The following is a 27754-nucleotide window of genomic DNA, read 5'->3' as shown; positions in this document are numbered from 1 at the left end:
TTCAGCACCCTAACAATGGAATCTGACAAGTTCATCTGCATCAGGGAGAAAGTGGGAGAGCAGGCACAAGTAGTGATAATTGATATGAGTGATCCAACAACACCCATCAGACGTCCAATTTCTGCTGAAAGTGCCATCATGAATCCAGCTTCTAAAGTAATTGCACTAAAAGGTGAGTTGGTCCTTTGTCCTTGTAGTATGAACCCTACTGTCTAGCTGTACTGCTGCTTAAGTCGGCTCTTAGGCTTAAAGCTTGTGCAACTTTTTTAAGAATGTACATTGGAATCAGAATTCTTGCCTGAGCTCACATGCTGTATTTCTGGTAGTGGATTTTTCAGTAATCTTTGGATGGCTTGCTTCCTCCAAGTAGGTGTGAGATGCTTAGGAGGCTGCAGTGCCAACCCATCCTCAGTGAGGACCAGGCCAATGCATGGTGTGCTTTCTCTCGAAACAGGTGTTGTAAACATACTGGATACTTGGTGCAGAGATGAATGGAGGTGTAGAGCCACTTTTACTCTCTGCTCTGTCCTTTGACCCTTTCTTGTAGCTCTGAAGACCTTAGTAGATACCAACGAATGGCATAAGGACAGCCAGTAGCTACTAAAGCCAGAACTTACAAACACCTTAGGTATGGCAGTCGTGAGATATTGAAGATAGAAGACCTCTGCTTATCAGTTACCTGTGGTGTTGACCTTGGCTGCTATCTAAAAATAATCCTTAGTGCATCTCAGACTCTTTTCTTAAATCAGTGACTTCTGGTGTTTAATCTCAATAACTGATCTGTTACTGACTATGTACTTTTCTTCCTGCATCTTGTCTAAACAGATGGTGAGTGAACTTTGTCCTGACTTTTCATGTTCAGTAATACTGAATGGTCTAATCTCATAAAAGGTACTGAACTTTGAGGTAGCCATTTGACAGTTCACTTCATAGCCAGATGGGGTCTTAATCCTCTACTGGTATTATAGTGAAAACATTCTCCATTGGCTTGTTGCTAACTATTTGGTTGCTTTGGCTATTGACTGTACCAAGTAAAGGACAACAGTGTGTGTATGGTAATGGTATGTAATGTGTATGTAATGGTAGTACAGTTGGTAGACAAAATCAAGTTGCAATACTTTTATGAGAGACCTCTGCTAGCATGCCCTGTGTGCTATTCATTTCTGCCTAAGTGTGGTGTTCAGTGTGAAAAGTCATGGTGAAATTACTTAGGGGTCCAAGAAGTAACTGTTCTCTGAACTGGCACAAAACCTGTAACCGCTGTCTTTGATCTCAGGCTTATACTGACATTAGGGGAAAACTGATCTGTTAAAGTTTGACTTTAGCTGAAACTGCGATTCAGCAAGATGCTTATATGTCTTGCTAAGGCTTGCCCTATCTGGAAGATGGGTAGAGGCAATAATGAAAAGATCAATTCCAGATCTGTTAGAATTCACTGTTCTTAATCTTGGACCCCTTTAAACCAACGTTATTGGCAAGGAAAGTGCATCCTCTGTTCTAGCAGAACTTTATCCAGCTCTTAAACTATCAGCATCTTTTTTTAAAAACTAACCTACTAACTAAACAGGTTATCATCAGCTTCTAACAATCTAGCTTTGTTCTTGCCAGTGTTAGACTTGCTCAAAAGGAGTATTGTCTGATGCGGAGTGAATAAGCTTGTCCTCTGAACAGATGTGGTTAAGTGTATGATGTCGCATTGACATGCAAATTTGTCAGGTATCATAAACTTAATGATCTTTTAATGTATACATAACCTAATGACTAAAGGGTGGTGGGGAAAAGAGGAGGAATAAAGTCAGCATGCTATTACCCAAGGTGGCTAGAACTACAGTAAAGTGCACTGAAGACATGATTTAAGTTAGTCTGTCACTCCAGACTTTCCCTGCTGATTGACTGAGGCTTCAGTAGTCCATACTGTTGCGTATTGTGAGTGTGTGTGCCATGATTGGGAGTTGCTCATAATCTGAGGATTATTGAGCAAGAAACATACAATCCCACTCTCAAGCAAGAAATGAAATGGTTATTGAGTTAAACTGAAATACAGTATGCACAATTTCATTTCTGGATTGCATGTGGCATTCTCCTGGTGTATCAAACTTTATGCTTTGTCCATGATTTTCTTGCTTTGTTCTGTACTGAGAGTACTCCCCAACCTGTGTGAGCAAGTGGAGAATGCAGCACTTGAGGGTGCTTCCATTCGTTACAGAATGGAGAAACTTCATGCTCCAGTGAACTGAAATGTAAATTCTTGTGCCAGTGTTCAAAAATGAATCTGCTTACTTGGCTCCACCTGTATAGAATAGTCTGAGATCAGGAAAATGCAAGAAGTTTGGCTTTTTATCTCATCTTGGCCTAAGAAAGCACTCTAGTATACTGAAGACTCAAATTTAGCACATGCTCTCACCATTTGTGGCTTTATAGCAGGTTCTGCTTGCTCCTATCCAAATTACTGAATTATTGTAGCTAGTTTAATTACAGTTTAGAGCTCCAAACTTTGCATTTCCTTTGTCTCACCTGAGGAATAATACTGCTATGGCCCCTGTCATCCAGTGCTACCTGGCTGACTAAGCTTCTGAAGCTGTTTCCAATTTCTAGAGTACTATGAGCTTCCAGCTCATCTTAATAGGACACTGAGCCTATCGGTCTCTTGTATGTTCTCAAAACTAGGGACATCTTGCTTCCTTTTCAGGAAGACTGACTTCCAGAGCAGCTTCTGTATGCATACACTGGAATCCTTGTTTAGGGCGATGGTGACTAGAGCTCTTCCAGAAGAACCCCTTGTGTGCCTTCTGGATGAGAGGCTGCACTGTGAAAGTTTCAATATCAATCCCTTGATAGCACCAGTTTACTGAAGGACAAATTGTTGGGAGCAGCTTATTTACTGTTTTGGACAGCTATCACTTTACAGCTGATGTTAGGCCTGGGCTTATTGCATTTGTACAATACAGTAACTTTGTACACAGCAGGTGGCAAGATGGTCAGAAATGGGCTGCTTTTAGTTCCAGGAAAACTTCAGGAAAGCTAGCAAGCTGTCCTAGGTACTAGCTGATCAGGTTGGTTTGTGCAGTCGCTCTTGGGAGCGAGCATAAATGCTTCATGTGGGAGCTCTGAAATCTTGGCTTGTCTTTTGATGCTTAATTAGCCTAATATAATTACTTCACTTTATAAATTATACTAAGGCCTTGTAGAGCAGTGAAGTTTGTATTAATTTGAGATTAGTATTTCTTGGAAATAACTCCTCAGTAGACAGCAGCCTTCATCTGTCAAGACTTCCCAGTAGAAGGGACATCTACCAGTTTGGCAGTAGAGCTTCTGAAGTATCACTAGCACAGAAAACACTTCTGAAATGTGGATAGGATTAATAGCATTATAAGCCAATACTCTAGCAGTCTGAGTGGGTGTCTTGTGAACAGAAAACAATATTCCTAGAGCTGAGTTTTGCCTGCCATCAAGTAAAACATCACTCTGATTTCCTGAAATAATATTCTCTGAGTGCTCAGCTCACTGGGTTGTTTCAACTGCATTAGTTTTAATAGTCTGCCTTTACTAGCTTCTCTGGTGGTCAAAAGGAATACTAAAGTCAAGCTTAAATCTGCTGTATAGTTAACCATATCATGAAATGGTAATCTAAACAACTGGAACTAAAGCTCCAAATCTTTCTATAAACTTTCTGACCTTTTTACTCTGTCCTTTTCAATAGGCATTTGTCATATTACTGTTGCACAAAGTCTATCTCCTAGTTATGTGTGGAGTCTCTTCAACAAAAATAGGATGGAAGCTGTAGTCTTCAGCTATTTCAAGAGCTGTTGCAAGTCTCTTGCTGTTGGACTCAGTCCAAGTGATCTAAAGCAGCTACTAAATTGACACAAATGGGAGCCACTTTCTCTATTAATAAAACTGAGTATCATTTACTAGACAGATATAACTTAGTATAGCAGTGCTGCTACTTAAACAAGAGCTTACACAAGTTCTGTGGCTTAGACAAACTCTCTTCTCTAAGCTTTGTAGTTAGCTGAAATATCTGTTCTTGTCAGTTGTTGGCTGGACTGTCCATAAGAAGATGACTTTTTGCTTCTGGGCTGAGGAGGTTGGGGGGGGATTCTATCTGCTGTGAGTTAAGGAGGCTTAGTCAGATGTGACAGGACACTAACTCAGTCTGTAACGTTACTGAGTAGTAGGTTAAACTGAGTGCTTCTAAATAAGCAAACCACAGGATGGCCACTGTAGTAACTGGATCTATGATGTTTCTTGGGTTTTGTCATACCAGCTGGGAAGACGCTTCAGATCTTTAACATTGAGATGAAAAGTAAAATGAAAGCCCACACTATGGCAGAGGAAGTGATCTTCTGGAAATGGATATCTGTGAATACAGTTGCCTTGGTGACGGAGACCGCGGTCTACCACTGGAGCATGGAGGGAGAATCTCAACCCCAAAAGATGTTTGACAGGCATGCAAGTCTTGCAGGCTGCCAAATCATCAATTACAGGACAGATGAACACCAGAAATGGCTATTGCTGATAGGAATTTCAGCACAGGTAAGTTCCCTGGAAATAGTAAACTATGGAAATGATCAGGAAAGCACTGACCCCACTTTCCTTTACTTAACAGCTGTTATAATTCTTTAACTTCATTTTCCGTAGATCAAAATTTCAAGAATACCTGTTGAGTAGGAATAACTTGACCTTTTAATGTGGTTAAAGCACTGAGGGAGGGGATATGAGGGACACTTACTTCTATTTAGTTCACTGTCCCATAGGTCTTGCTATAAACATTTGAAATCTTATCTCTAAAAGCTGCCTTTTCCTCTTGTTTCTAGCAAAATCGTGTTGTTGGTGCAATGCAGCTGTACTCAGTTGATAGAAAAGTCTCCCAACCTATAGAAGGCCATGCAGCAGCTTTTGCAGAATTCAAAATAGAGGGAAATGCCAAACCTTCCACTCTCTTCTGTTTTGCTGTGAGGAGTCCTGCAGGGGGCAAGGTAAACTCTGCAACTGTTTGACTGTTCCGATGTAGCAGAATTCAGTACAACTAGAACTTCAGTGATTGCACAGTTCAGTGTACGCAGTCTAAAGAACTGCTTGTGAACTGTGCCCACAGCCTATTGGGTTAGTCAGTATCAAAATGTTTTCTTTCAGTGGGATAAAAACTGCAAAAAGTCTGCATTGCTTGGGTGGGACTTGGACATAAGGACAAATAAAAACACAGTGAGAACCATGCTAAAGGTGTTGAAGCATCAATTCATAGCCCACGTGACCTTTTGTGCGTACAAAGTTATTTGTCATTAAGCTGCCTCTTATGTTTTGGATCCATTACAGAAGAGACTAGATAAGCCTGAATGCTGTAGATTCTTTGCATCAAACTATTAGCGAAATTCAGTAGCACTTCAGTATGGTATAATTGCTGGCAGTTTGTAAAGAGCTGAGGTAACACTGAAAGGTATTGTGCTTTCAAGTCTTATGGTGCACAAATTGCTGGTAATTGACAGCAAGTCTTGCTTCAAACATCTTGAACAAGTTGTTTGCGTGTCATGGAGTAGGAATATACAGTCTGCTGTCATAGAAAACATGTTTTTCCTTAACTTTTCCTGGCCTTTGCTTTAGCAAATTCTGAAAAGCTTTGTCCAACTGATCTGAAGCACAGCTGTCCAGACTGCACTGGGCAGATATTCATCAGCCAAGTGGCAGGTGACTTTGGGTAGCATGTCTGGAAAGAGGAACTTCTTTCCTGTATGGATGTACTTGCAGGCAATCTTGTGACATGCACTCTTTTCTTCCCAGCTACACATAATTGAAGTGGGTCAGCCAGCTACTGGAAATCAGCCATTTGTTAAGAAAGCTGTTGATGTGTTTTTCCCACCTGAGGCGCAGACAGATTTTCCTGTGGCAATGCAGGTAAATGTTTGACCCCCAAAAAATCAACTTTATAGCCTGACAGGTAGCTAGCATCTCTATCATAAAGAATACTTTCTGCTAGTCATTCTGTTTTTCCTCCTGCTTCTGGGAGGGATATTAATAGATTCGTGGAAGGTAACCTGGACATTAAAACAGTAACTTAAATGTGAATGTGCAGGCTGCTCCAGTATCTGTCTACATCGACTTAGCCTGTAGAGTAGATTTGTATATACAAAAAAAGAGCTTCAATAGTGTCTCTTAGTAGGATGTCTCTAATCTGTCAGGCCTCTTATTGAATAGTTAAATTTGACTAGCTTCTGTGCTATCTTATATTGACAGCAGTCCAAAAGTAACTAGACACAGAGTATTGAAAGCAGTCTGTCTATTGGGCAGTCCCTTAACTCATGGTTTCTTATCTAAACTGCTACACTTGTTGGTAGCAGGTGCTTCTGCTTCAGGCTATTGAACTGCCTACTACAGGGTTCTAGAAAGTGCAGTATTATTGTGCTTGATATAACTGGGCATGAAAGTGGCATTTCATCTACAGTAGATGTCATAACAGTCTGATGAAGAAGGGGGAGTTCTATATTAGCCTACTTCCTGTAGTAGTAGCAGAGAAAAGGCACTTTTATAGATTAATGGGGAGTTCTTTAGGGAAAAAACATAGCTGGTTGCCTTGACAGACCGAACTTCACTATGTCTGCAAGACCAGATGTTATGCATGAAGAGCAACCTATCTCACAGCATGCAACTGCAAACAAAGCCAATAGACCAGCTTCATAAATGAACCAAGAGATGTTCTGCCGTATTAGGCAAGCTGTCTAAATAGCAGGATTCATGGAGCTCTGTATCTCAGCTTGAGGCTTCCTTAATAAAATTCTGATGACTTGATCCAAAGTACTTCTATAGCTGAAGATCAGCTTGGCTTGAATGCATCCCTGACTTAAGTGACTTAACAGCTAAACTGGAGTTCTCCACAGCTGAGCTTGGTTTAGGTTCCTCTGGTTCTCTAGGTAGGCCTTGCTGGAAAAGGATGGGATTTTTCACACTAACTTCTGAATAGAAGCTGGTATTGGCATATCCAGATTAGAATGCTAGTCATGGCATACCTTTCTCCCTCAGCTTTACTCAGTCTTAATTCCCTTCAGCTTCTCTACTTAGTCGAACTATAGCTCTAAATGGACAGCAAAGCTATTCGCTGCTTTCCGAGTCTGCAAGAAAGAAGCCTGAAGCTATATTTGTTACTAGTGTAAGTGCAAAGGCATGTCATTGCAGTATGGTCCTGTCACGAGGCTAAAGGCAACTGTCCTGAGCTGCTGCTGCTTTTTTTTTTTTTTTAATGTAGTCAAGACTAAGACTGCAATACTTATCTTTTAACAGATTGGAATTAAGCATGGTGTAATCTACCTGATCACAAAATATGGATATATTCATATGTATGACTTGGAGTCTGGAGTGTGCATCTACATGAACCGTATTAGTGCTGATACTATCTTTGTCACAGCTCCTCATGAACCTACCTCAGGCATTATTGGTGTGAACAAAAAAGGACAGGTAACAAATCCAGAAATGTGTTTTTGAGCCTTCTAATGTTTGGATGGAATGTAATAAACTTCATGGAAGAAAGCAACTACTTGATTGATCAGTTTAACCTCTACTTGCACAGAACTGCTTGGGGAGGAAGAAATCTGCTTGTTTTTCTGAATAACCTACCATGTCACTGACAAGCTGCATAGTTGCAACTTTGGTTGCTGTATTTAACAGTAGATATATAAAGGGTAGTACTTCTCAGATTTGCCTTTTGTCTTTTCCAGGTGCTTTCTGTATGTGTTGAGGAAGATAACATTGTGAACTATGCTACTAATGTTCTCCAGAATCCTGACCTGGGTCTGCGTATGGCTATTCGTAGTAATCTAACTGGGGCGGAGGAATTATTTGCCAGAAAGTTCAACACACTGTTTGCTCAAGGAAGTTATGCAGAAGCTGCTAAAGTAGCAGCATCTGCACCAAAGGTAAGCAACTCCAAAGCTAAAGCTTTGAAGTTGTGAGGGTTGCTGTAGTTCATATACTCTGCTGAAAACTCTAGGTTGGCTATACTCCAGACTGGATCCTCTTACTGAAAAGTGTGATTGAGAGTCAGTCCAGAGCAAGACCTGCAGTTCTCTCAGGTGCTGGTATAGTATGAGGAGCTACTGGCTAACATTCACCTGCATTTTAGCACTTGGCACTCAAGAACAATTGAAGTGGTGTAATACTAGCCTTAGTTGTCTGCAATTGAGTTGCTTGTCCTGGCTACTATATTCTCCTGTATCCCATCAAGGAGCATCTGATATCCTTTCCAACTGTGGACTTGACTTTTTGTGGTCACTGACTTCTTGCTAGAACATCACTGTGGCTTGGGTTTAATCAAGATCTGTACCCTAAAGGGTTAAGAATAGATGCCTTAGTGTATAGCTCAGCTTAACAGCTTTTTTTTTTTTCCTGACTAACACTATTCAGACCTCACAGTAGAGCAGTGTTTAATCAGTATCTTGGTCCTCTTCAGGGAATTCTGCGTACCAGTGATACAATCAGGAAGTTCCAGAGTGTGCCAGCTCAGCCTGGGCAGGCATCTCCCCTGCTCCAGTACTTTGGAATATTGCTTGACCAGGGACAGCTGAACAAGTTTGAGTCTCTAGAACTCTGTCGCCCTGTACTACAGCAGGGCCGCAAGCAGCTTCTGGAGAAGTGGCTGAAGGAAGACAAGGTAGGCTGGATCATGATGCTAGCTTAATTCTGTTGTCTTGTAACAGTTGAGTGTGAACAATAACTTTTGTTAATAATACATATATGAATTCTATCTACTCTGTCTGACAAAATACCACTTCTGACTTTTCAGCTGGAGTGCTCAGAGGAGCTGGGAGACTTGGTGAAGACAGCTGACCCAACCCTTGCACTCAGTGTCTATCTTCGTGCTAATGTGCCAAACAAAGTCATTCAGTGCTTTGCTGAAACTGGTCAATTCCAGAAAATAGTGCTGTATGCTAAAAAGGTGAAGTTGTTTATCACATATAGTAGACTCATCTTACGCTTAACCTGTACATTCTCAAGCTATCTTCCGTAAGATAAGCTTAGTTTCTGTCACTCAAAACTGATAAGTAGCTAAGATTGAGAAACAAGTGTTTTCTTCGTTCCCATAGTGCAGATAGTAGTGTATGACTAAGCTCTGCGCAGTCTGCAAAAGTTAACTTCAGAACATCCAGAATTATACAAAATAACTCAAACTTTGCAGTGGCTTGGGCTGATTCTAGAGGATGAAGATAAGACTCTTCCTAAATGTGTCAAACAGGCTTTTTTCTGACTGGTTACAAAACAACTTGTCTGATGTCCGCCCTTTAAGCTTAGGGTCTTGCTTGATAATGGCTTAAGACTGAAATGCTTGTTCCTAGTCCTTTTTTTGCCTAGCAAGAAAAATGCCCTAGCACAAGTTCAGCTACTTACTGAGTAGGTGAATGTTGAAATTTTGTGTCAACAGGCAAGCAGTCTTTTTGCCTGAGATATATAGGAAGATGGGGGTTTGGGCATGGTAAGCCTTAGACTAGATGATGTCCACGCTGAAGAATCTGTATGCTTAAAAGAGGCTTAAAGCTCCTAGACGTGCATGACTGATGTCTCTGTTGAAAACTCTAGGTTGGCTATACTCCAGACTGGATCTTCTTACTGAGAAGCGTGATGAGAATCAGTCCAGAGCAAGGCCTGCAGTTCTCTCAGATGCTGGTACAGGATGAGGAGCCACTGGCTAACATTAACCAGGTGATGCCTACAACAAGAGTACTGGTCTCTTTCTAGACAGAGGTAATCGCATAGTACCACTTTGCAGACTGGTAAGGCCAATTCAGGTCTCTAGTTGGCTTGGTTAGATAAGTTTGACTAAACTCTTACTCAAGTTTGATTGCCATTCAGTCTTTAGAGGCAGGTGTGTTTTCGAGTTCCTGTGGAAGCTCTCTGACTTACTACAGTAATCCTGATAGTGAGTCTGTCATTGTCTTGGTCTAAGCAGTAATAAGTGTTACTGTCCACTTAAAGCTCCTATTCTTGGCTCTAACTGAGCATACATTAACTCCTCCTGTTCAGAGAACTTACAGGAAGATGGACAAACAAATCTAAACTGAGTGCTGGCTCCCAGGGGCTGCTTCAGGTGAATGGGCAGAGAAATAAGGCAACAATTTAGGTTATTAAATAACTGAAGCTATTTAGTTTCTGTAAGAAAAGCTAATACTTCCTCTATCTGAACAGAGGAGGGATGGGATTTACAAGCCATGCTTAAACAGTGGGCGTCAAAAAACTGACATAATTGCTCAAAGTAATGCCCTCCTTGCATTCCAGAGAATCTACAGAAAGCAAAGTGTAAAACCTGTCTCTGCATTATTATGCTAGTAATCCTGTGGAAACAAAGGGGACATAGCATACTAAAGTGTGGTGTGATGAGCTGCCTTTCTAGTGTTCTTGCCAGGCCACTACTATGTACGAATAAAAATATGCATGGGTGTATATATAGACCCCCTTCTCTGACTTGACCAATCTCAACAGATTGTGGATGTATTCATGGAGAACAGTCTTATCCAGCAGTGCACTTCCTTTCTGTTGGATGCTCTGAAGAATAACCGCCCTGCAGAAGGCCACCTTCAGACACGTCTGCTGGAGATGAATTTGATTCATGCCCCACAAGTAAGACTATCAACCTAGTTCCTCCAAAAAGTGAAGAAAAGACAGAAGAAGACTTGTAAACTTCAGATCTAGAAAATTAGACAATAATCTGATGTCTGATGCTGATACCTATAAATAGTTTAGCAACATCAAAGGCTACTGACAAGTAACTGTTGTGACTTAAACAACTTTTAGGCTGAGTTGCTGTGATTCTCTAATAGTCTGAATATAAATGTCTGAATAGTCTGAATATAAAATCTCCATAGGTTGCAGATGCCATCCTTGGAAACCAAATGTTTACACACTATGATCGTGCTCATATTGCCCAGTTGTGTGAAAAGGCAGGCTTGCTCCAGCGAGCTTTGGAACACTACACGGATCTCTATGATATTAAACGTGCTGTTGTTCACACTCACCTCTTGAATCCTGAGGTAGGTCCATTGTGCAGAGTAAGCAAGTGAAATAACATAAGCTTCAGGGGCGAAGTGGCCACTCCTTAATGTCTTGGTAGCTGCTAAATTCCCTGCAGCAGCTGTAAGATGGTTTGGAGGTACCTAAGCAGTTCATGTGGCTGTGATTAGTTTGTCCAGTTAATGATTGAACCTTAATCTGCACTACTGATGGCTTAAATCTGCCCTCAGTTTCCCAGGTGGGCAATTCAAATCTTATTTTTAAACTGCATTTTAGTTACTGTAAAGATGTTGAGTATGCTTCCTTTCAAGACTCCATTCTTAGTACATGAAAGATTTGTCTGTAATAGCTGGGCTAGAAACTCTGGCTAGCTGTCATGTTTTTAGAAGTCAGCTGTATCCTGTATAAGTTACCGAGTTAAACTTCTTTCTCTTTGCAGTGGCTTGTGAACTTCTTTGGTTCTCTCTCAGTTGAAGACTCTGTGGAGTGTTTGCGTGCCATGCTGTCAGCCAATATCAGACAAAACCTACAACTCTGTGTGCAAGTAGCTTCTAAATACCACGAGCAACTTGGCACCCAGTCTCTTGTGGAGCTTTTTGAATCTTTCAAAAGCTATGAAGGTATAGTACTAGAGGCAAGCAGCTTTCCTGGAAGTGCTGTCCAATTGAAACTAATATTGGTAAGATACTTGTCACATAGCTAGATCTTAGGCATTTAGTAAAGTGCAGAGCTCATCACAAGGTAGCTTTGTTCTAGGAAGTTTAACTCTCTTGGGTGAGGGTGGAAAGACAAAACCTGAAAGAAGGAAAAAAACTTCTGAGCTTTTTGCAGTTGAATGAAAGCTGCTCTCCTAGCAGTACTGAACTAAGCTACAAGCTAAAGCCCAAAACAGTCTGCACTTGCTTCACTTGCACTTCTGGCTATATAAAAAAACATTTCTTTTAGGACTGTTCTATTTCCTGGGTTCCATCGTAAACTTCAGCCAGGATCCAGATGTCCATTTCAAGTATATCCAGGCAGCTTGCAAGACTGGTCAGATAAAGGAAGTAGAAAGGATCTGCCGTGAAAGTAACTGCTATAATCCAGAACGGGTGAAGAACTTTCTGAAGGTAAACATTCTGTCCAATAAACTGAGTTGTCTTCTACATGTTTTGCTGAACTGCAGCCTTCAAATGAAGGGAGATGCCAACTTAAGGTTTAGCTGGCATTGCTGTGAGTAGTCTCCTATGTAATTGGAACAGGAGCCTGATTCTATTTCAGGCATATAACAGGTACTTCTGGGCTATCTCTGAAAAACAGACCCAGACCCACGATTCCTTTAAAACTAGTCTGTATGATCCAACTTGTACCAAATGCCATTAACATGTTGTCAGCTAACAGTAGCTGAATCCAGATTGGCAGAAGGAAAGACTGTACTGAAGTATTCCACAGGATATTTAGCAAGGGTATTGACTAGACAAAGCTTATTAAAACTGGAGTCAACCTGTGCTATGTTCTGAAGGGTTTTTATGCTTTCTGACTGGTGAAATGGGATTCTAATGCCACTTCACTTTGCATTGTTAACACTTTTGGCCCAACAGCTGCCTTCTGAATTAATATGCAAATAGTTGATCATGTTGAAGCTCATGATGTAGGGCCTAATGCGACATTTGCTGAAGAGACTGAACATAAAACTCGGTACTGATAGACTGGCCACATGGTATTCATAGCTGATTACTTGGTTTTGAAGTCAGTTGTCCACTTGGCAGTCTTAAGTTGGAATGTGGCGTGACTTCTAGAGTGAGAGAAGTTGGTTAGACTTTTTGCCTTGAAAATGCTTTGCCGTGAAAATGCTTTATGACAAATGATGGTTGCTTACTCAGTTTTGTTGCACAAAATACAGGAGGCAAAGCTCACGGACCAGCTTCCTCTGATCATTGTCTGTGATCGATTTGACTTTGTTCATGACCTGGTGCTCTACTTATATCGCAATAACCTGCAGAAGTATATAGAGATCTATGTACAGAAGGTAAGGAGAATCCAGTTTTAAACTCTTGGTCTTTCCTTCCTTAGAAAGGAAGCTAACTAAAGCAGGATGTGCAGCATCTCAGTTGTAGGCTCATCTTGTTGTAGGCTCTTCACTGAGCTTTTGTCTGCTACAAACAAACCTACAAGTATAGTCTTTCCTGGAATTTGTGTACAAATGGGGTTAGTGCCTTGAAAAATACTCTGGTTTAAAGCATAGCTAACTAAAAACTTACTTCCCCCAATAAGGAGAACTAGGGGTAGGTTAATAATGGTGGTAATAACTAATTTTGATGGTGGCTTGTTCTAGGTGAATCCCAGCCGTATACCAGCTGTGGTTGGAGGGCTTCTTGATGTGGATTGTTCTGAAGATGTCATTAAGAACTTGATCATGGTGGTTAGAGGGCAGTTTTCAACAGATGAGCTGGTGGCTGAAGTGGAAAAAAGAAACCGGTAACAAAAAAAATCCATATGTTAGACCCTAGTATCAAGATTTCTTGAACATGGTATATACCGAAATTGAATTGCCTGCAGTTCTGTTGAATGATACAATACTGGTTGATCTATACTTTTCTACAGTAAAGCAGGGTGTAACTCCTGTATGCAGCTTAGACTTTTCTAGCAAGTCTTCTGATTACTTGGGCTATATAGGAATGCCTGACAACACTGCATGGTGAATAATGCAGCTTTTGAACTCTGAGTTCTTGTACAGCTCATCCATGGGATGTGACTGTTCTGTCTTGATAGTAAACCTGGATAAAACTACTGTCTTTGCAGTCTCATTGTAGGTACGTGGCAGCTTGTGTAATTAGTTTGTAGTTAACTGTGAAATGAACAAATAGCTTTAAGAGCTGCCTAATAGAATGGGAGCTGAAAGGCAAGATAACAAAACTTAGTGGTATCTGCTACCTTCCCTGACTTTAAACTACAGACTTGGCACCACTCATTTAAGACCTATTAAAAATCAGTATCTGGTTTTCCATCTGCTTTTGAGTCTGACTAGCAGACCTTCTTGAAGGGAAGGCTGGGGACTAATGGATAGTTGTCAAGCGTGCCTCTTCTGATTTGTAAACCTAAAATGTTTCCTTCTTCAAAGGCTTAAGTTGCTGTTGCCATGGCTTGAATCAAGAATTCATGAAGGCTGTGAAGAACCTGCCACTCATAATGCCTTGGCCAAAATCTACATTGACAGTAATAATAATCCAGAGCGGTTCCTTCGTGAGAATCCTTACTATGACAGCCGTGTAGTAGGCAAATATTGTGAAAAGAGAGACCCTCATCTGGCCTGCGTTGCTTATGAAAGGGGGCAGTGTGATCTGGAACTCATAAAGGTTAGCAAAACTACATTCATAAACATGTTATAGTTCTTGCTACCTAAAGCAGAAGCCTAACCAGCTATTTGTCTAACACTTGCAGAATCCTGTCTTGTAGTCTCACTTGGAAATTGAGGTAGGCAGGATTGGCCTACATGGAGACAATAACTTATATGCTAACCAGAGGAACTCTTATGCTATGTCAGAACTAAAAATTATGTAGCTCTACAGCTTTAAGGTACCATTCATGTCTTTCATCCACTAACTCTGCTCAAAGTTAGATCAAGTGTACTGGGCCCAAATGATTAATGTGTTAACTTGGTAAACCTTTGTTAACTTAAGTTTTTTGACAAGCCTTGAACACTTGGTCAGAGCAGAAGGGGCAGGTCATCATCTACTCTGACCCTACGATAGGAAAAGAAGCTTCCTTGAAACTTCTGGTTGAAAATAGAAAGAAAGATGAAATTTTTCCGCATTGTAGTTGACCCTTAGAGTTGCTCAGATACTTGATTAGAAATGAGGAAAATAGGTGTTGACGGTCAAACTGCACACACTTGTTCAGATAGCATTCCTCTCCTATCTTAAGCTTGTTGATTCCTAGAACCTCCCTCAGAAGTTCAAGGGCAAGTCAAATTCGCAGGGTTCTCCAAACACATCCTAGTCTCAAACTGGACACCAGAATTCAATGTCAGATTGCAATGCCTGTAGCTGCTATGAAAGAAAACATTCTGCCTCCTCCCTGCGCTTTTATACTAGTATATGCAAAGAATGTCAGCTGTGCAGGGGTAAGAGGGGTAGCTTGTTTTTTGTCCTGTTTAAAGGCAGTAAATGCTGTTTCCTGGCAGTGCCCTCCATGTGGGTGTTAGAATATGGCATAATCTAGACTTGCCACTGAAAGTGGATGACTTCCCAGACTGAAGAAACTATTTTTCAAGCAGTAAATCCTCTGTAGCTGTAAAATTTAAATCAAGAGCTGGCTAAGTTCAGCCTGTTTCTTATTTCAGGTTACAAAGGTAGCTCTGAATTGTGGTTTCACTAGGAGATTTTGCTAGAATAGGTTTTAGCATTCTGGTTAACTGTAAAAACCTGACGGTACCAATTTCTTCCTTGATCTGATGCCGTGAAGAAGTGTTTCTGTTTATGGAGGAAAGATCTTCCTCATGTAAGAACTATTCTTAAGACACTGTTTCCCCCTAGAAAAGGGCTCAAGTCTTCAACTAGATAACTAATAGATGTAGTAATTATAAAGCAAAGTTGTGAGACTACCAGGCTATTCCTAATAATCTGCTTACAGCAAAGTACTTGAGATTCCAAGAGCTAATTCTGATACTAATAGAACATGATCTGTTAGTAGAAAACAGAATAGGCCTTCAGGATTCTACTCTTCTAGTTGGTAGTTTGAAGTCAGTGGCACTAATAGGATCATAACTCATAACTCTTCCTTGCTGTCCTCCTATGGGAGATTCCACACTTAATCTGCACCCTTAAGCTTAATATTTTAACAGGGGAAATGCAGCCATCTGCTACTCTGAACACTTCTAGTCCAAAGCTAATGACATCAGATATGTAACTTGTTTCTAGCTTTAAACTCAGCGCCTTCCTTAAAAGTTACTACTTAACACTGCCCAAGCAAGTGGCTCCCTTTCTAGGTTTAAAACTTAAGTTCTTCAGGCTTCTGCAGGTCTTCACTTCAAACAGAAGCAAATAGTTACTGTGAAGCTACTGTCACAGTATTTGTCTCAGGCAAAATCAAGAGAAGCTATAGCAACTCTGCTGGAGACCTTCTCCATGAGCCTTCCAGATCAGAGGTTGGGTAAGAACTTGTCTGTGGTATTTAGCAATGGTCAGCAACTAGTTCTAGTCAGTCTATTAGACTGATTCATAGTTGGCTAAACCTGTCTTGTGGTACTAGCCCTTAATATTTAATTCTGGTGTTCATAACTCTCTCCTCCTTCAGGTCTGCAACGAGAACTCTCTGTTTAAGAGTGAGGCTCGCTATCTGGTACGCAGGAAGGATCCTGAGCTCTGGGCAAATGTACTGGAGGAAAACAATCCATTTAGGCGGCAGCTTATTGACCAGGTACAATGCAAAGGCTAAAGACTAGACTCTATCAATATGAGGAGACCTCAGATTGACTAAAACCATTCTGGGAAGTTAAGGACCTGTCTTCTCCCTGAGGTCCCTTGAGGCCCTATCTCAACCGTACAGCAACTGTTAAGAGTTTGAGTGGCAAGTGACTCTGACCTTTATGGTCATAGTTATCAGTAAGGTATTCTTGCTGTGTCCCATAGAGGGACCCACCTCTAGTGAATATTCTCCTTAGGCAGATCAGGGCATGAGTTTAATACCTGTAGTCAGCACAGAAATAGTTCTTCCTTGCTGACTATGACTAACTACTTTTGAAATTCTGAAGCCTTAATTTGTAGCTTGCCAGAATATGTCGGCAACTATTGTATTTGGGGTGAACGCTTAGTCCTATCTGAATTCTAGGTTGTCCAAACAGCTTTATCAGAGACACAGGATCCGGAGGAGGTTTCTGTTACTGTGAAGGCTTTCATGACTGCTGACCTGCCTAATGAATTGATTGAGTTATTGGAAAAGATTGTCTTGGATAATTCTGTATTCAGTGAACACAGGTAAGAAGCAAGTGCCCACAAGCTTAGCCTATTCAGTGTCTGTTTAGGTTTTCAAGTGACCCAAGTTATTCTTGTGCCTATTGGTTCTGTGGCCTAAGCACTATGAAAAGTAGCTGTGTACAGTCAGGTAAAAAAGCAGAATTTGAGGAACTCTGCTTTTAAGAGCAGAACTGGTTCATGCTATTCAGTTTGCAGCCATGTGTCGAAAGGAAGGAATACTGGTACTGGCAAGCAATTTCCTTATTGAGGGCAAATAGCAATACTCATCAACTTGGGTTTGAAAGGTCTCTGCTAGCAATAGCAAGCAGGTGTATGCGGCTCTTGTTGCATGTACAATACATGTCACTTAAGTAGTGCACGGTAACACCTGCTTATAACATGCATCTTGTTCACCAAAGGAATCTCCAGAATCTGCTGATCCTGACTGCCATTAAGGCTGACCGCACTCGTGTGATGGAATACATCAATCGACTTGATAACTATGATGCCCCAGATATTGCAAACATTGCTATCAGCAATGAGCTATATGAAGAAGCCTTTGCTATATTCAGAAAATTTGATGTTAATACTTCAGCAATCCAGGTGAGGCATAGTTCCTTCCTAAAGGCATAGAATGCTAGTAATAAAGAGAATGGGAGGAAGTGTACTATTACGCTGATTCTTCAGGAGTAACTGGTACTTGAGAGAGGCTTAAGAGAACAGTTCCTGTGTGTTATCAAGTTGGGAGAAGTGGGAGTACATGCAAGAGTAGCAATATAGACTCAAAATAGTGACTTCAGAGACTTGCCTGTTTAAAGGCATCAAAAGATTCCAGTGTGTATTGATACAACTTGATGTGTGTGCAGTGAGTGTGGTTCAGAGTGACTACCTTGGAGACTCATAACTGAAAAGCACAGGAGAAGCAAACACAAGCCTGTCATTGCCTTGAGGCCAGCATATTGACCTCTGTAAGGCAGGGGAGAAACTGTAGTGACAAGAGTTTCATTCTCAGAGTCCCTTGGGCTGAAAGGACTGTTCTAAAAGCAGTTAGCTTCATATTTCTTGCATAGTAACAGCCTATGCTCTCAAAGGTAGTAGAACTCTGTTAGAAGGCAATATTATAACCGTTTTATTTTTAACTTGCAACTTCATTTCAAACAGGTGCTGATTGAGCACATTGGCAATTTAGACCGTGCCTATGAATTTGCAGAGAGATGCAATGAACCAGCAGTATGGAGCCAGTTAGCCAGAGCACAGCTTCAGAAGGACTTAGTGAAGGAAGCCATTGACTCCTATATAAAGGCAGATGATCCATCTGCCTACATGGAAGTTGTTCAAGCAGCTAATAAAAATGGTAAGACAAAGCATCCTCAAACTTAAATTGCTTGGATGTGAGCTGGGTTACTGAATCTACCTTGAGCAGGAGGAATTCTTGGGACTCCTGCATTCTCAGTGTCAGCCTAAACTGAAGTAGTCCATGGAGTGGTTGAGGCAAAGTTTAATGTGATTAATGTCAACACGCTTATTGTCTGTTGGTACACCAAAGACTTTCATGCAGAGATCCTTTGGACTGCTCTGGTCTAAAATACAACTAAAGATAAGTTTAGATTTAGCAAGTGTGTAGCAGAATTGCTTGGCAACTGAATTGTAGGGTAGTAGCAAGAAGTTAAACCTCACATGAAGGTGGCTGTGTTCTTACGTAAGGAGTTTCTTAACTCTGAGTATAATTTAGTAGCATGGAGGAGGAAATCTTTGAGTGAAATAGCCAGAACTGTTTCTAAGGTGGGTGAGGAGACCAATACAGAATGGTTAAATAGAAGATCGTAAATATCTCTTCTTTCTTCAAGATAACTGGGAGGACCTAGTCAAATTCTTACAGATGGCCAGGAAGAAGGCTAGAGAGTCTTATGTAGAGACTGAACTTATTTTTGCTTTGGCAAAAACCAATCGTCTCTCAGAACTGGAAGAGTTTATTAGTGGCCCTAATAATGCCCATATACAACAGGTATGTCTTGATCGCACTTTCAGTTTATGACTAGCTTCCCAGTGCTGGTTGACTCTTGATTCTTGCTGTTCTTGTTTACGTTGGGTTCCTAATCCAGGTTGGTGATCGCTGTTATGAAGAAGGGATGTATGAAGCAGCAAAACTACTCTATAACAATGTATCTAACTTTGCTCGCCTGGCATCTACCTTGGTGCACCTCGGAGAGTACCAGGCAGCAGTGGACAGTGGCCGCAAAGCCAATAGCACAAGGACTTGGAAGGAGGTAACCTAAACTCATGTTTAATGGTCTGCAGATTGTGCTCTGGTGTTGCTTTCAAGTATATTGCTTTTGAGCATAATTGGACTCCTTTGCTCTGTAAGTAACACAGGAATTAAGAACAGTTATTCATAACTGTCTACACTGGTCTCTGATAGTAGCTTGCTTACTGTTTCTGGCTGTAGAATATGTTTCTTCCATAAGCTGTCGTCTTGCCCAAGGTTAATTTCAGAACAGTGTAAAACAAATAGCAGAGGCTTTAATTCTAGAACAAGCATTATAGTAATACCTATTTGGAACTGTACATAACCCTTGAATTTGGTGAAGTTCACTAATCAACTTCCTTTCCTTTAATATAAGGAGACTAAGCATTGAAGTATTCTCCTGTGAACTGACTACTTTGCTAACTCTCATTATAGGTATGTTTTGCCTGTGTGGACGGAAAGGAATTCCGCTTGGCACAGATCTGTGGCTTACACATAGTAATCCATGCTGATGAACTTGAAGAGCTGATTAGTTATTATCAGGTTAGATCACTGTCAATGTCCTAGAAAACTTTATTAGCAGATACAAGCATGCTGTCTAAAGTTAACTGGTCATAGCTAAAACCTGATACCCTATAAGGCTGATCCTGGAGGACTACTGAAGTGAATTGGATTCATTACTCCGTCTCCACTTCTTACTAGTAAAGGGAAGGGTGATAGCTTTCACTATCTCTTGTTTTACCATTCTATTGCTTTATTGGAATCCAGAGTCTTACAAAATTAAGCTCTTAAGTTCAACAAGCTTTTCTGTTCAAATAAGTGAATATACTTTTTAGAATGCTTTAATGCAAGTTGGCTGTAAATTTGAGATTAATCCTTCTCTTCCTAACATCCAGGATCGTGGCTACTTTGAAGAACTGATTGCCCTTTTGGAAGCTGCTTTGGGTCTAGAGCGTGCTCACATGGGAATGTTTACTGAACTTGCCATCTTGTACTCCAAATTCAAGCCTCAGAAAATGAGGGAACATCTGGAGCTCTTCTGGTCTAGAGTTAATATTCCAAAGGTATGCAGCAAGGTAACTACACTGCAGGTGAAGTGGGGAAGCTGTCAGTGAATCAAGCTGACTGATTCCTTGTCTTATCAGGTGCTCAGAGCTGCAGAACAGGCTCATCTCTGGGCAGAACTTGTATTCCTCTATGACAAATATGAGGAGTATGACAATGCAATAATTACAATGATGAATCATCCCACTGATGCTTGGAAAGAAGGGCAGTTTAAAGACATAATTGCCAAGGTAAGTATCTGGTTAACTGAAGCAGCTGCTGAAAGTTGTGTGGTTTGTTCTTTTTTCTTTTTAAGAATAAAGGCAAAAACACACAACAGAACCTGCTTTTAGAAATTGAGTTTGCTTAAACTACTGCCAGTTTTCTTGCTATACTTAAAACAGAACTTCTAATTAGGTTTAACACAAGAATTAAGATCTAATCTTGGACCCTTTGTTTTCTGTTGTGCAGCACACTCTACTGAGTGGCAGCAGCTGGCACAGAATGTTTTCAGGGACTGATCATAGGTCACAAGCAAGAGGCGTAACCTCCTTAATACCTTTTGAGCTGTCTTAGTCCAAGGCTGTAACAGCTCTTGAAAGATCTTTGCAAATGCTTCTAATTATTTCAGTGGAAGAATTAGCCTGGTCTGTCCCATGTACGCAGTGGAGAATAGTGGCTTGATGAATAGTTTAGATAGGAAACATGTTCATATTTTGGAATCTTATTGATCTTATGGGCTACAAGGCAACAATTCAAAAGACTGGTTGTAAGACTACAGCCTCTGCTGGCTTTAGGAGTTCAACAAATGGTCACATTAACTCTAACTCTAGTGGGCTCCCTGTGCCAGAATCCCTTAACTGTGGATGGGTTAGAATTGGTTTGGACTACTCCTAGTAGCAGATGATACAAGACACAGCCTTAACATTGAACAAGAAATCTGTGTGAGAAATGTATGTATTACACTTCTGGCCTTTAGAAGAAAGCTTAAGCTTTTATTTAAGAGTCAGATAAACTGTAGTGTGAGTTAAGTGATCCAATCTAAGCACCTTAAACTCGTCTGCATTTGAAGTACTAACTAATGTCTGACCATACAGGTGGCCAATGTGGAGCTGTACTACAAAGCCTTGCAGTTCTACTTGGACTACAAACCTTTGCTGATCAATGATCTTCTGCTTGTATTATCTCCACGACTGGACCACACCAGGACAGTCAATTTTTTCTCCAAGGTGTGTTTGGGGCATAGTTGATGAACAAGAAATCCTCTCTCGCATGTTAGGACACTTCAGTCTCTGGCTGGAGAAAGGGACTGACCTCTGTTAGGTGGCTCTGCCTCCAGTATAAAGCACTGAGAAGCAGCTCAATCCCAGCTTGATGTGGGAGATGCTGAAAGAGTTAACAGTATCCTAGGCCAATTATGCTGTTGTACTTCTGGACATATAAAATAGCTTGTCTGCAGGTCTGAAGGGTACTGACAGCAAGCACTTACCATTTCTTATTACAAGAGTTATACCTGCTTCAGGAGTACTGAGTGTTTGAATTGCTATACTTAATCTCATGCTGGAAACATCTTAATTCCAGGTTAATCAGCTACTTCTAGTAAAGCCTTATCTGCGTTCAGTCCAGAACCACAACAACAAAGGAGTTAATGAAGCTCTAAACAACCTTCTAACAGAGGAGGAGGACTACCAGGTGAGCCCCACAAAAAAATACTGTAGACCTGAGGTTTGCTGTTCTTTCTTCAACAAAGAGGCCATAAGCTTGGTTGCTCTCCAACTGACATGGTGTAAGACCCTTCAGTAGAAGGGAACTTCTGCAGTGCAACTGTAGTGAGAGTGTAATCAAAGGATTTTAGGAGGGTGTGGAAGGCTTGGGTCACAGTGTGATAATCTTCAAACAAAGTAGATAGCACAATTATTTCTCTCAGAATAACAAGCTTCATGTAAAGGTAAATGTAAAGTACATATTCCATAGTGGGCAATGCTTTTATAAACAAACTTGCCTCTGGCCCCATTGGCTTCTATTTGGAAGCCATCCTTTCTGGCTTCTAAAGGATTAGCTTTTCTATTCTGCCAAGTGAAGTTAGTATGACCAAGTAGCATCTTGCTGTGTCAAAAATCTTCTTTTGCAGTGATGCACCAAATATGCAGGGGAAACAAGATATAGCTATAGCGTCAACATCCAGTTGGCAGAACCTAAATGCTTGTGTACCATGCTTGGATGCTTCTCTGCTGTAGTTCTCACCTACTACCATCTGGAAGCATGTGTAATGATTCTTTTTGAAACAGGGTTTGAGAGCTTCCATTGATGCCTATGACAACTTTGATAACATAACATTGGCTCAGCGTCTGGAAAAGCATGAACTAATTGAGTTTAGGCGTATTGCAGCATACTTGTATAAGGGTAACAACCGCTGGAAGCAAAGTGTGGAGCTATGCAAAAAAGATCGTCTGTATAAGGTGAGTTAATGCTGCCTTTTCTCCCTTTGGTTTAAAAAAATGCAGGGAATGAATTTACTAGAAGTGTCTGATCTATAAAGCATAAGTTTCCTTAAAACTGAATGTCTTCTGTTCATTTCAAATCCAGACTTCCAGTTTTCCTTAAACTTCAGGTGGAGGGCTAAGAGGAAGTAGAATCTTAGAGCAGAATAGCTTGCAATTTCAAATGTGTATCTTAAAGCCAGTTTCAAAACATTATCCTATACTCAGATGAGAGATTAGTCTATAGCCATAGGTGGCATCTGGTCAGTTTTCTCAATGTGGAACAATCTCCGTAGGACTGAAGTTTTATGGCTGGTAGGGTAGAGATGAAATATGAATACAGCAGTCTCAGTCCTCAAGCATGTACTGAGTTTGCATGGGGCAATTCTTGACTACTTTGTAGAAGAGCTGGCGAATAGTCTTCTGTCATGCCACAGACCAAACAGCTGATGTAGTGATTTCTTCTGCCCTGAATAACCCTTAATACCTAATGGTGAGGTAGCTGGGATACTAGAAGAATTGTTTATCTTCTCTGCTACAAAACTAAGCAAAATTTCACTGGGCTGCTTTACTTAAGGGAAGCCTGTTGGATAATATTAATACAAGCATCTGGATTGCCTCAAAACGAGAGGGTTAACTGAGTGTGTATACTGTACCTTGGCTCCTGCACACATGTGTGGTCATGTGAAAGATTAACTTCATAGTTTGCAAAATGCCTGGCTTATCTAGCCAGCAGTGAAATGCACATGATATAGAGCAAGGAGCTGACAGGCAAGGGTCAAGCTTAACTGTTGTCCCTTTCTGTAGGATGCTATGCAGTATGCTGCAGAGTCCAAAGATGCAGAACTAGCTGAGAAGCTGCTTCAGTGGTTCCTGGAAGAAGGCAAGCAGGAGTGCTTTGCAGCCTGCCTCTTCACATGTTACGACTTGCTGCACCCAGATGTAGTCCTTGAGTTGGCATGGAGGCATAACATCATGGACTTTGCAATGCCTTATTTCATCCAAGTGATGAGAGAGTACCTTACCAAAGTGAGTATTGCACAGGCTGAAAAGTGAAGGCTTTTAGTCTGCTAGATGATTAGCATTATGCCAACCAGGTAAAGCTCTTTTAATGTGTTTGGAATACCATTATTCCTCAGACTAAGTCTTCTGTGGAGTTTTGTGGGTTTAATCACTTGAAGTTAGCTAGCTAAACTTCAAATAGATGCTTTAGGACTTGCAAGGGGAATAGTTAAACCTTAGCCTTTAATAATGGATATAGGCAACTGTGCTTTTTAGAGCTGCTCCATAGTTGAAGCTGAATACTTAAAAGCAAGGACTACCTGCGTTACTCCTTACTTGCTGTAAGTATTGAAAGTATTCTCTATTCTCTTGTTATAGAGAAATATAGCTTTTAAGTAACTACTACTATACACTATTCCTACATCAGCCTTAGGAACTGATTGTTGGAAACGAGGTTTTTGTGGAAAACAACTTTAGATACATAGTCTAGCTGTACAATACTTATAGCTAGTCTAAATTCTGGAAGAGGGAGAGGTTCTAATCATGTGTGTTCCTGAAATGCTTGTCTCAAACAGCTTAAGATCTAAAACTCTTTAGATCTTTCCTTAGAAGGCTTTAGGTTTGTATAGGATATCACAGTAAGAACTTTCTTGAAGCTAGTGATCTAAAGTGACTGCTTCAGCTTGCCTGTAATCAGTCATGTTAAGTATTCCCCTCTGAATTTTCTTGCAGGTTGATGGGCTGTTCTATAAGGTGACACTCTGATTTCAAACTCTGTGTTCATTTGTGTCCCTCAATATCCTAGGATTCTGTTACAGGAATCTAGCTGTAGCTTCTGCCAGAAGAGCAGTATAACTTAGCTCTAACTCATTTCCTGTTCACTTTCTAATGCTAAAAGGGTAACTGTTCACAAACAACTTGAAAATCCAACCAGACTCTGCTGTCCTTCATGGGAAACAGAAGCCAGTGATTGAGAAAGACATGACCATTTGGGCTCCTGATCACTGTACTGCAGATACCTTGTGGCAGTGAGGATGTGGTTCAGGAGTAAACAAAAGCAGTTGCCACATAACATGAAGTGTTCTGAGTGTAAATTCATGATTATGCTGCAAATTACTGAAGCAGTCTTGCAGGCATGGTGAGTCTGTCTGAAAAGTAACAAAGCTTCTGTAGAAGATTTGCTTCTTAGTGTGATGAAAGTACTTGCACAGATCTTAAATTCATCCTCATATTCTGCTGAGGAGATGAGACTTGGGTCTAAGATCATGTTTTTTAAACTGTTGGTTGGATTTACAGGTTATCACATGTTCTAAATACAGAAGGAAAATCTGCATGGTGAAAGCGGTTTACAGCAAAACTAATTTAGTTTATGAAATTAACTACAAAACATGGAATTAGTGAATGGGTTTTTATAAATGTGGTACGTCTAAAACTTTGTCATGTAACTAACTTCAAAGGCACAAAAGAATAGACTACTTCATCAACAGTGTGTGCTTCTTCCAGAACTTATTCATCTTTCTCTTATGCATAAACCAAAGGTGTTTAAGCGTAGAATAGCCCCTGTCCCAGAACAGTCCAGGCACAAAGTGTGTTAGCACTCACTTGGCAATCTTTAAAACTTCACTTTAGGCAGCAAGTCAGAGATGTCTACCCTTTACTAGATAGCCGCTCATGTCCCTTCTTCAGGGGCATCTGCTCTTGGTGTGCTTGCTCATTCTCCAACAGAGGGAGTAATAGCACTTTCTGTTCCCTATTTCTTCTTAATGCTCTAGGGGCAGTAAAGAGGAAAATCTAATCCAGGAGAGAGTGGCAATCCTAGGTCATAACTAAAACAATGTAAGCTAGCTTAACTGTTAGCTTCCAGTTGCTTTGATTCATAGTAGTATGGATAGTTTTAGTAACATCCATATTTACTGTTATTCTGGAAAGCTGTTAACCTAACAGCTTTCAAGTGAACCAGTAGCTTGGGTGGCAGTCCCAAGAAGTACTGCACTTGAAATTCGTGATCTCTCTCATCTATGTTTGACAGCTACTATTTATTCCCACTCTAAAGCAATTGGGAGGGCAGTTTACAGCATAGCAGAATGCAGACTTTCATGGTCCCCAGCCTGCACTAACAAAGGGGACACCTGATAGCTCAGGTACCTGGCATGAAAAGCTTTCACATGATGGTACAGTTTCTAGGCAAAGCCTTCATACATCTCCTGTTCACTTCAATGTAGGTGGATAAACTTGATGCTTCTGAAAGCCTAAGAAAAGAAGAGGAACAAGTAGCTGAACCCACTCCAATAGTATTTGGTAGGTGAAAGACTTGGTTTTAATTGATTAGCTATTGTCACTCTGGTCTCTCTTCATGGAGGTAACTTAATGACTGCCTCCAGTCAAAGCAGGCCGGTTTCCACTAGCTAATAAGATGGTTGTGTCTGTGCTAGATGAACTGTACAAGTTGCTGAAGTGACATCTCACTCTTACAGTACTTCTACTCTTCAAAGTGTTGCTCCTCTTACATAGCTCAGAATTCTAGCTTAGGAATAGCTTTTCAGTATGGTGACAGGAGAGGGGGCATCGCAGTGTGCACGACCTCAGAAATAATTTAAAGAGCATGCTAATTCCTCCTGGTATTTCTTTCTAAGAGGAATGTGTCTGCTTTCTGCTCTTCCAAGTAGAAAAGCAGACTGGCTTTCTAGCTCATCCATTTTAAGACATATGTAGCCAAAAACATGGCTGTCCTCAAGTGTACTGCTATTTTAGAAGCCCTTCTGAAGAGACATTCTGCTAACAAGCACCTAGAAGTGGCTGGTAAGGGAAGGATGTGACTGGTTCACTGTCTAATGTAAATGTTAACCTGAATTTAACATATGCATGAGGCATGTGTGCTCCTAGCAATGAAGACAAATCTTTCAAGAGTTATGTTCAAGCCTTTCGTGTTTACTTAACTAATAGCTTGAGTTGCTTTACTTGTCAGTTCTGACCATGCATGATTTAAACAGTATCAGTTTGTTTGGCTTTCAATATAGTCTCTTCAAAACAAGCCACATTAATCATGCGCTCAAGATCAGTTGAGTACTCATCTGAAATATGCCTTGCTTTCTTAGTTTTCTGGTGGCAAGAGCAGATGGCCTTGGTGCCCACTCCATGTGGCGCATGTTGACTTATAGTGTAACATGCTAGTATATGCTTGCACAGTAGCTGGTTTTAGCTAAAGCCTCATAATCCTGTCCCATAGTACTGCTAGTGTTAGGAAAGCCTGGGTTCTTAAACTAACTTTCTTTTTCTCATGCTTTTCTAGGCCAGCAGTTGATGTTGACAGCAGGCCCCAGTGCAGTACCTCCCCAGGCAAACTTCCCATATGGATACACAGCACCAGGATTCACCCAGCCGCCTGTTTATGGTTTCAATATGTAACTAGCTCTCTGACAGGCCTTCGCTGTCTCTGTTCTCTTCCTTCCCGTCCCTTTTTTAACTTCTCCGAGAAGTGTACAATGGTTCTAAGGCACAGATGACCCTCTGTTGGCTGAACACTTGCTGCCCTGCTCAGTGAGGAGACTTCAACAGATGCCTGTTACTGTTATTTATTGATTATTGTCCGGTTACATTTCAATCTCTGAAAGGCAGCTTTTGTTAATGACATTGTGAGACTCTTGTCTGAAGTTAAGGCACTATTTCACTAACTCATATAGCAATAACTGCTTGAGGCCAGGGGGAAGAGAGCATTTTTTTCTTTTGCAAAGCCCATTGAAGGCAGCTGGGAAAATGCCTGGCACCAAGTTGTTAAAGCTTTAGCTGAAGCTACTGAAGTAGCAGGGATGTCAACAATTCAGTGAAGCGTCTCCTTAACGATGAATTGTTGAAAGCTTGTGTACATCTGACTACCCCATTTTGTTTGCAGTCTTATGTACAAAAGAAAATGGGCTTTCTAATATTTGTGCTCTGAATGTTTAGAGGAATATTGGGAAAGTTTTCTTTTCTGGACAGTGCTGTTGGGGTTCAGGTGGAGTCTGTTCTATATTTTCTGCAGTAGATCTGAGACTTAAAGAAAATAAATCTTCTCATACCAGAGA

The 27754-nt window shown here is 40.8% G+C and overlaps 1 protein-coding gene across 1 annotated transcript; it reads left to right on the top strand.

Annotated features, from left to right (window-relative positions):
- Positions 1-27754, top strand: CLTCL1 (clathrin heavy chain like 1). The gene is made up of 31 exons (XM_026091937.1): positions 1-172; positions 4268-4536; positions 4818-4979; positions 5779-5892; positions 7273-7446; positions 7707-7904; positions 8438-8638; positions 8771-8923; positions 9562-9684; positions 10462-10599; positions 10845-11009; positions 11429-11609; positions 11935-12098; positions 12872-12997; positions 13304-13446; positions 14090-14324; positions 16264-16386; positions 16798-16943; positions 17342-17525; positions 18084-18276; positions 18770-18927; positions 19025-19189; positions 19603-19710; positions 20064-20231; positions 20313-20462; positions 21309-21440; positions 21793-21903; positions 22500-22670; positions 23499-23720; positions 25916-25991; positions 26983-27754. Exons 1-31 carry the CDS (start codon positions 16-18, stop codon positions 27096-27098), a joined length of 4926 nt encoding a protein of 1641 aa, XP_025947722.1. The 5' UTR covers positions 1-15; the 3' UTR covers positions 27099-27754.

Source organism: Apteryx rowi, unplaced genomic scaffold, assembly GCF_003343035.1.
Source record: "Apteryx rowi isolate R43461 unplaced genomic scaffold, aptRow1 scaffold_93, whole genome shotgun sequence".
NCBI lineage: Eukaryota > Metazoa > Chordata > Aves > Apterygiformes > Apterygidae > Apteryx > Apteryx rowi.
Note: the sequence above shows the minus strand (reverse complement) of the source record. Positions and strands in the feature narration are given on the sequence as shown.

Bases quoted from the DNA above. Each gene is read 5' to 3' on its own strand.
- CLTCL1 (XM_026091937.1), top strand. From the start codon at position 16: ATGGAATCTGACAAGTTCATCTGCATCAGGGAGAAAGTGGGAGAGCAG. The intron at 13,447-14,089 runs GTAACAAAAAAA...CCTTCTTCAAAG, and splicing joins GAAGTGGAAAAAAGAAACCG to GCTTAAGTTGCTGTTGCCAT. The intron at 21,441-21,792 runs GTGTGTTTGGGG...TCTTAATTCCAG, and splicing joins CAGTCAATTTTTTCTCCAAG to GTTAATCAGCTACTTCTAGT.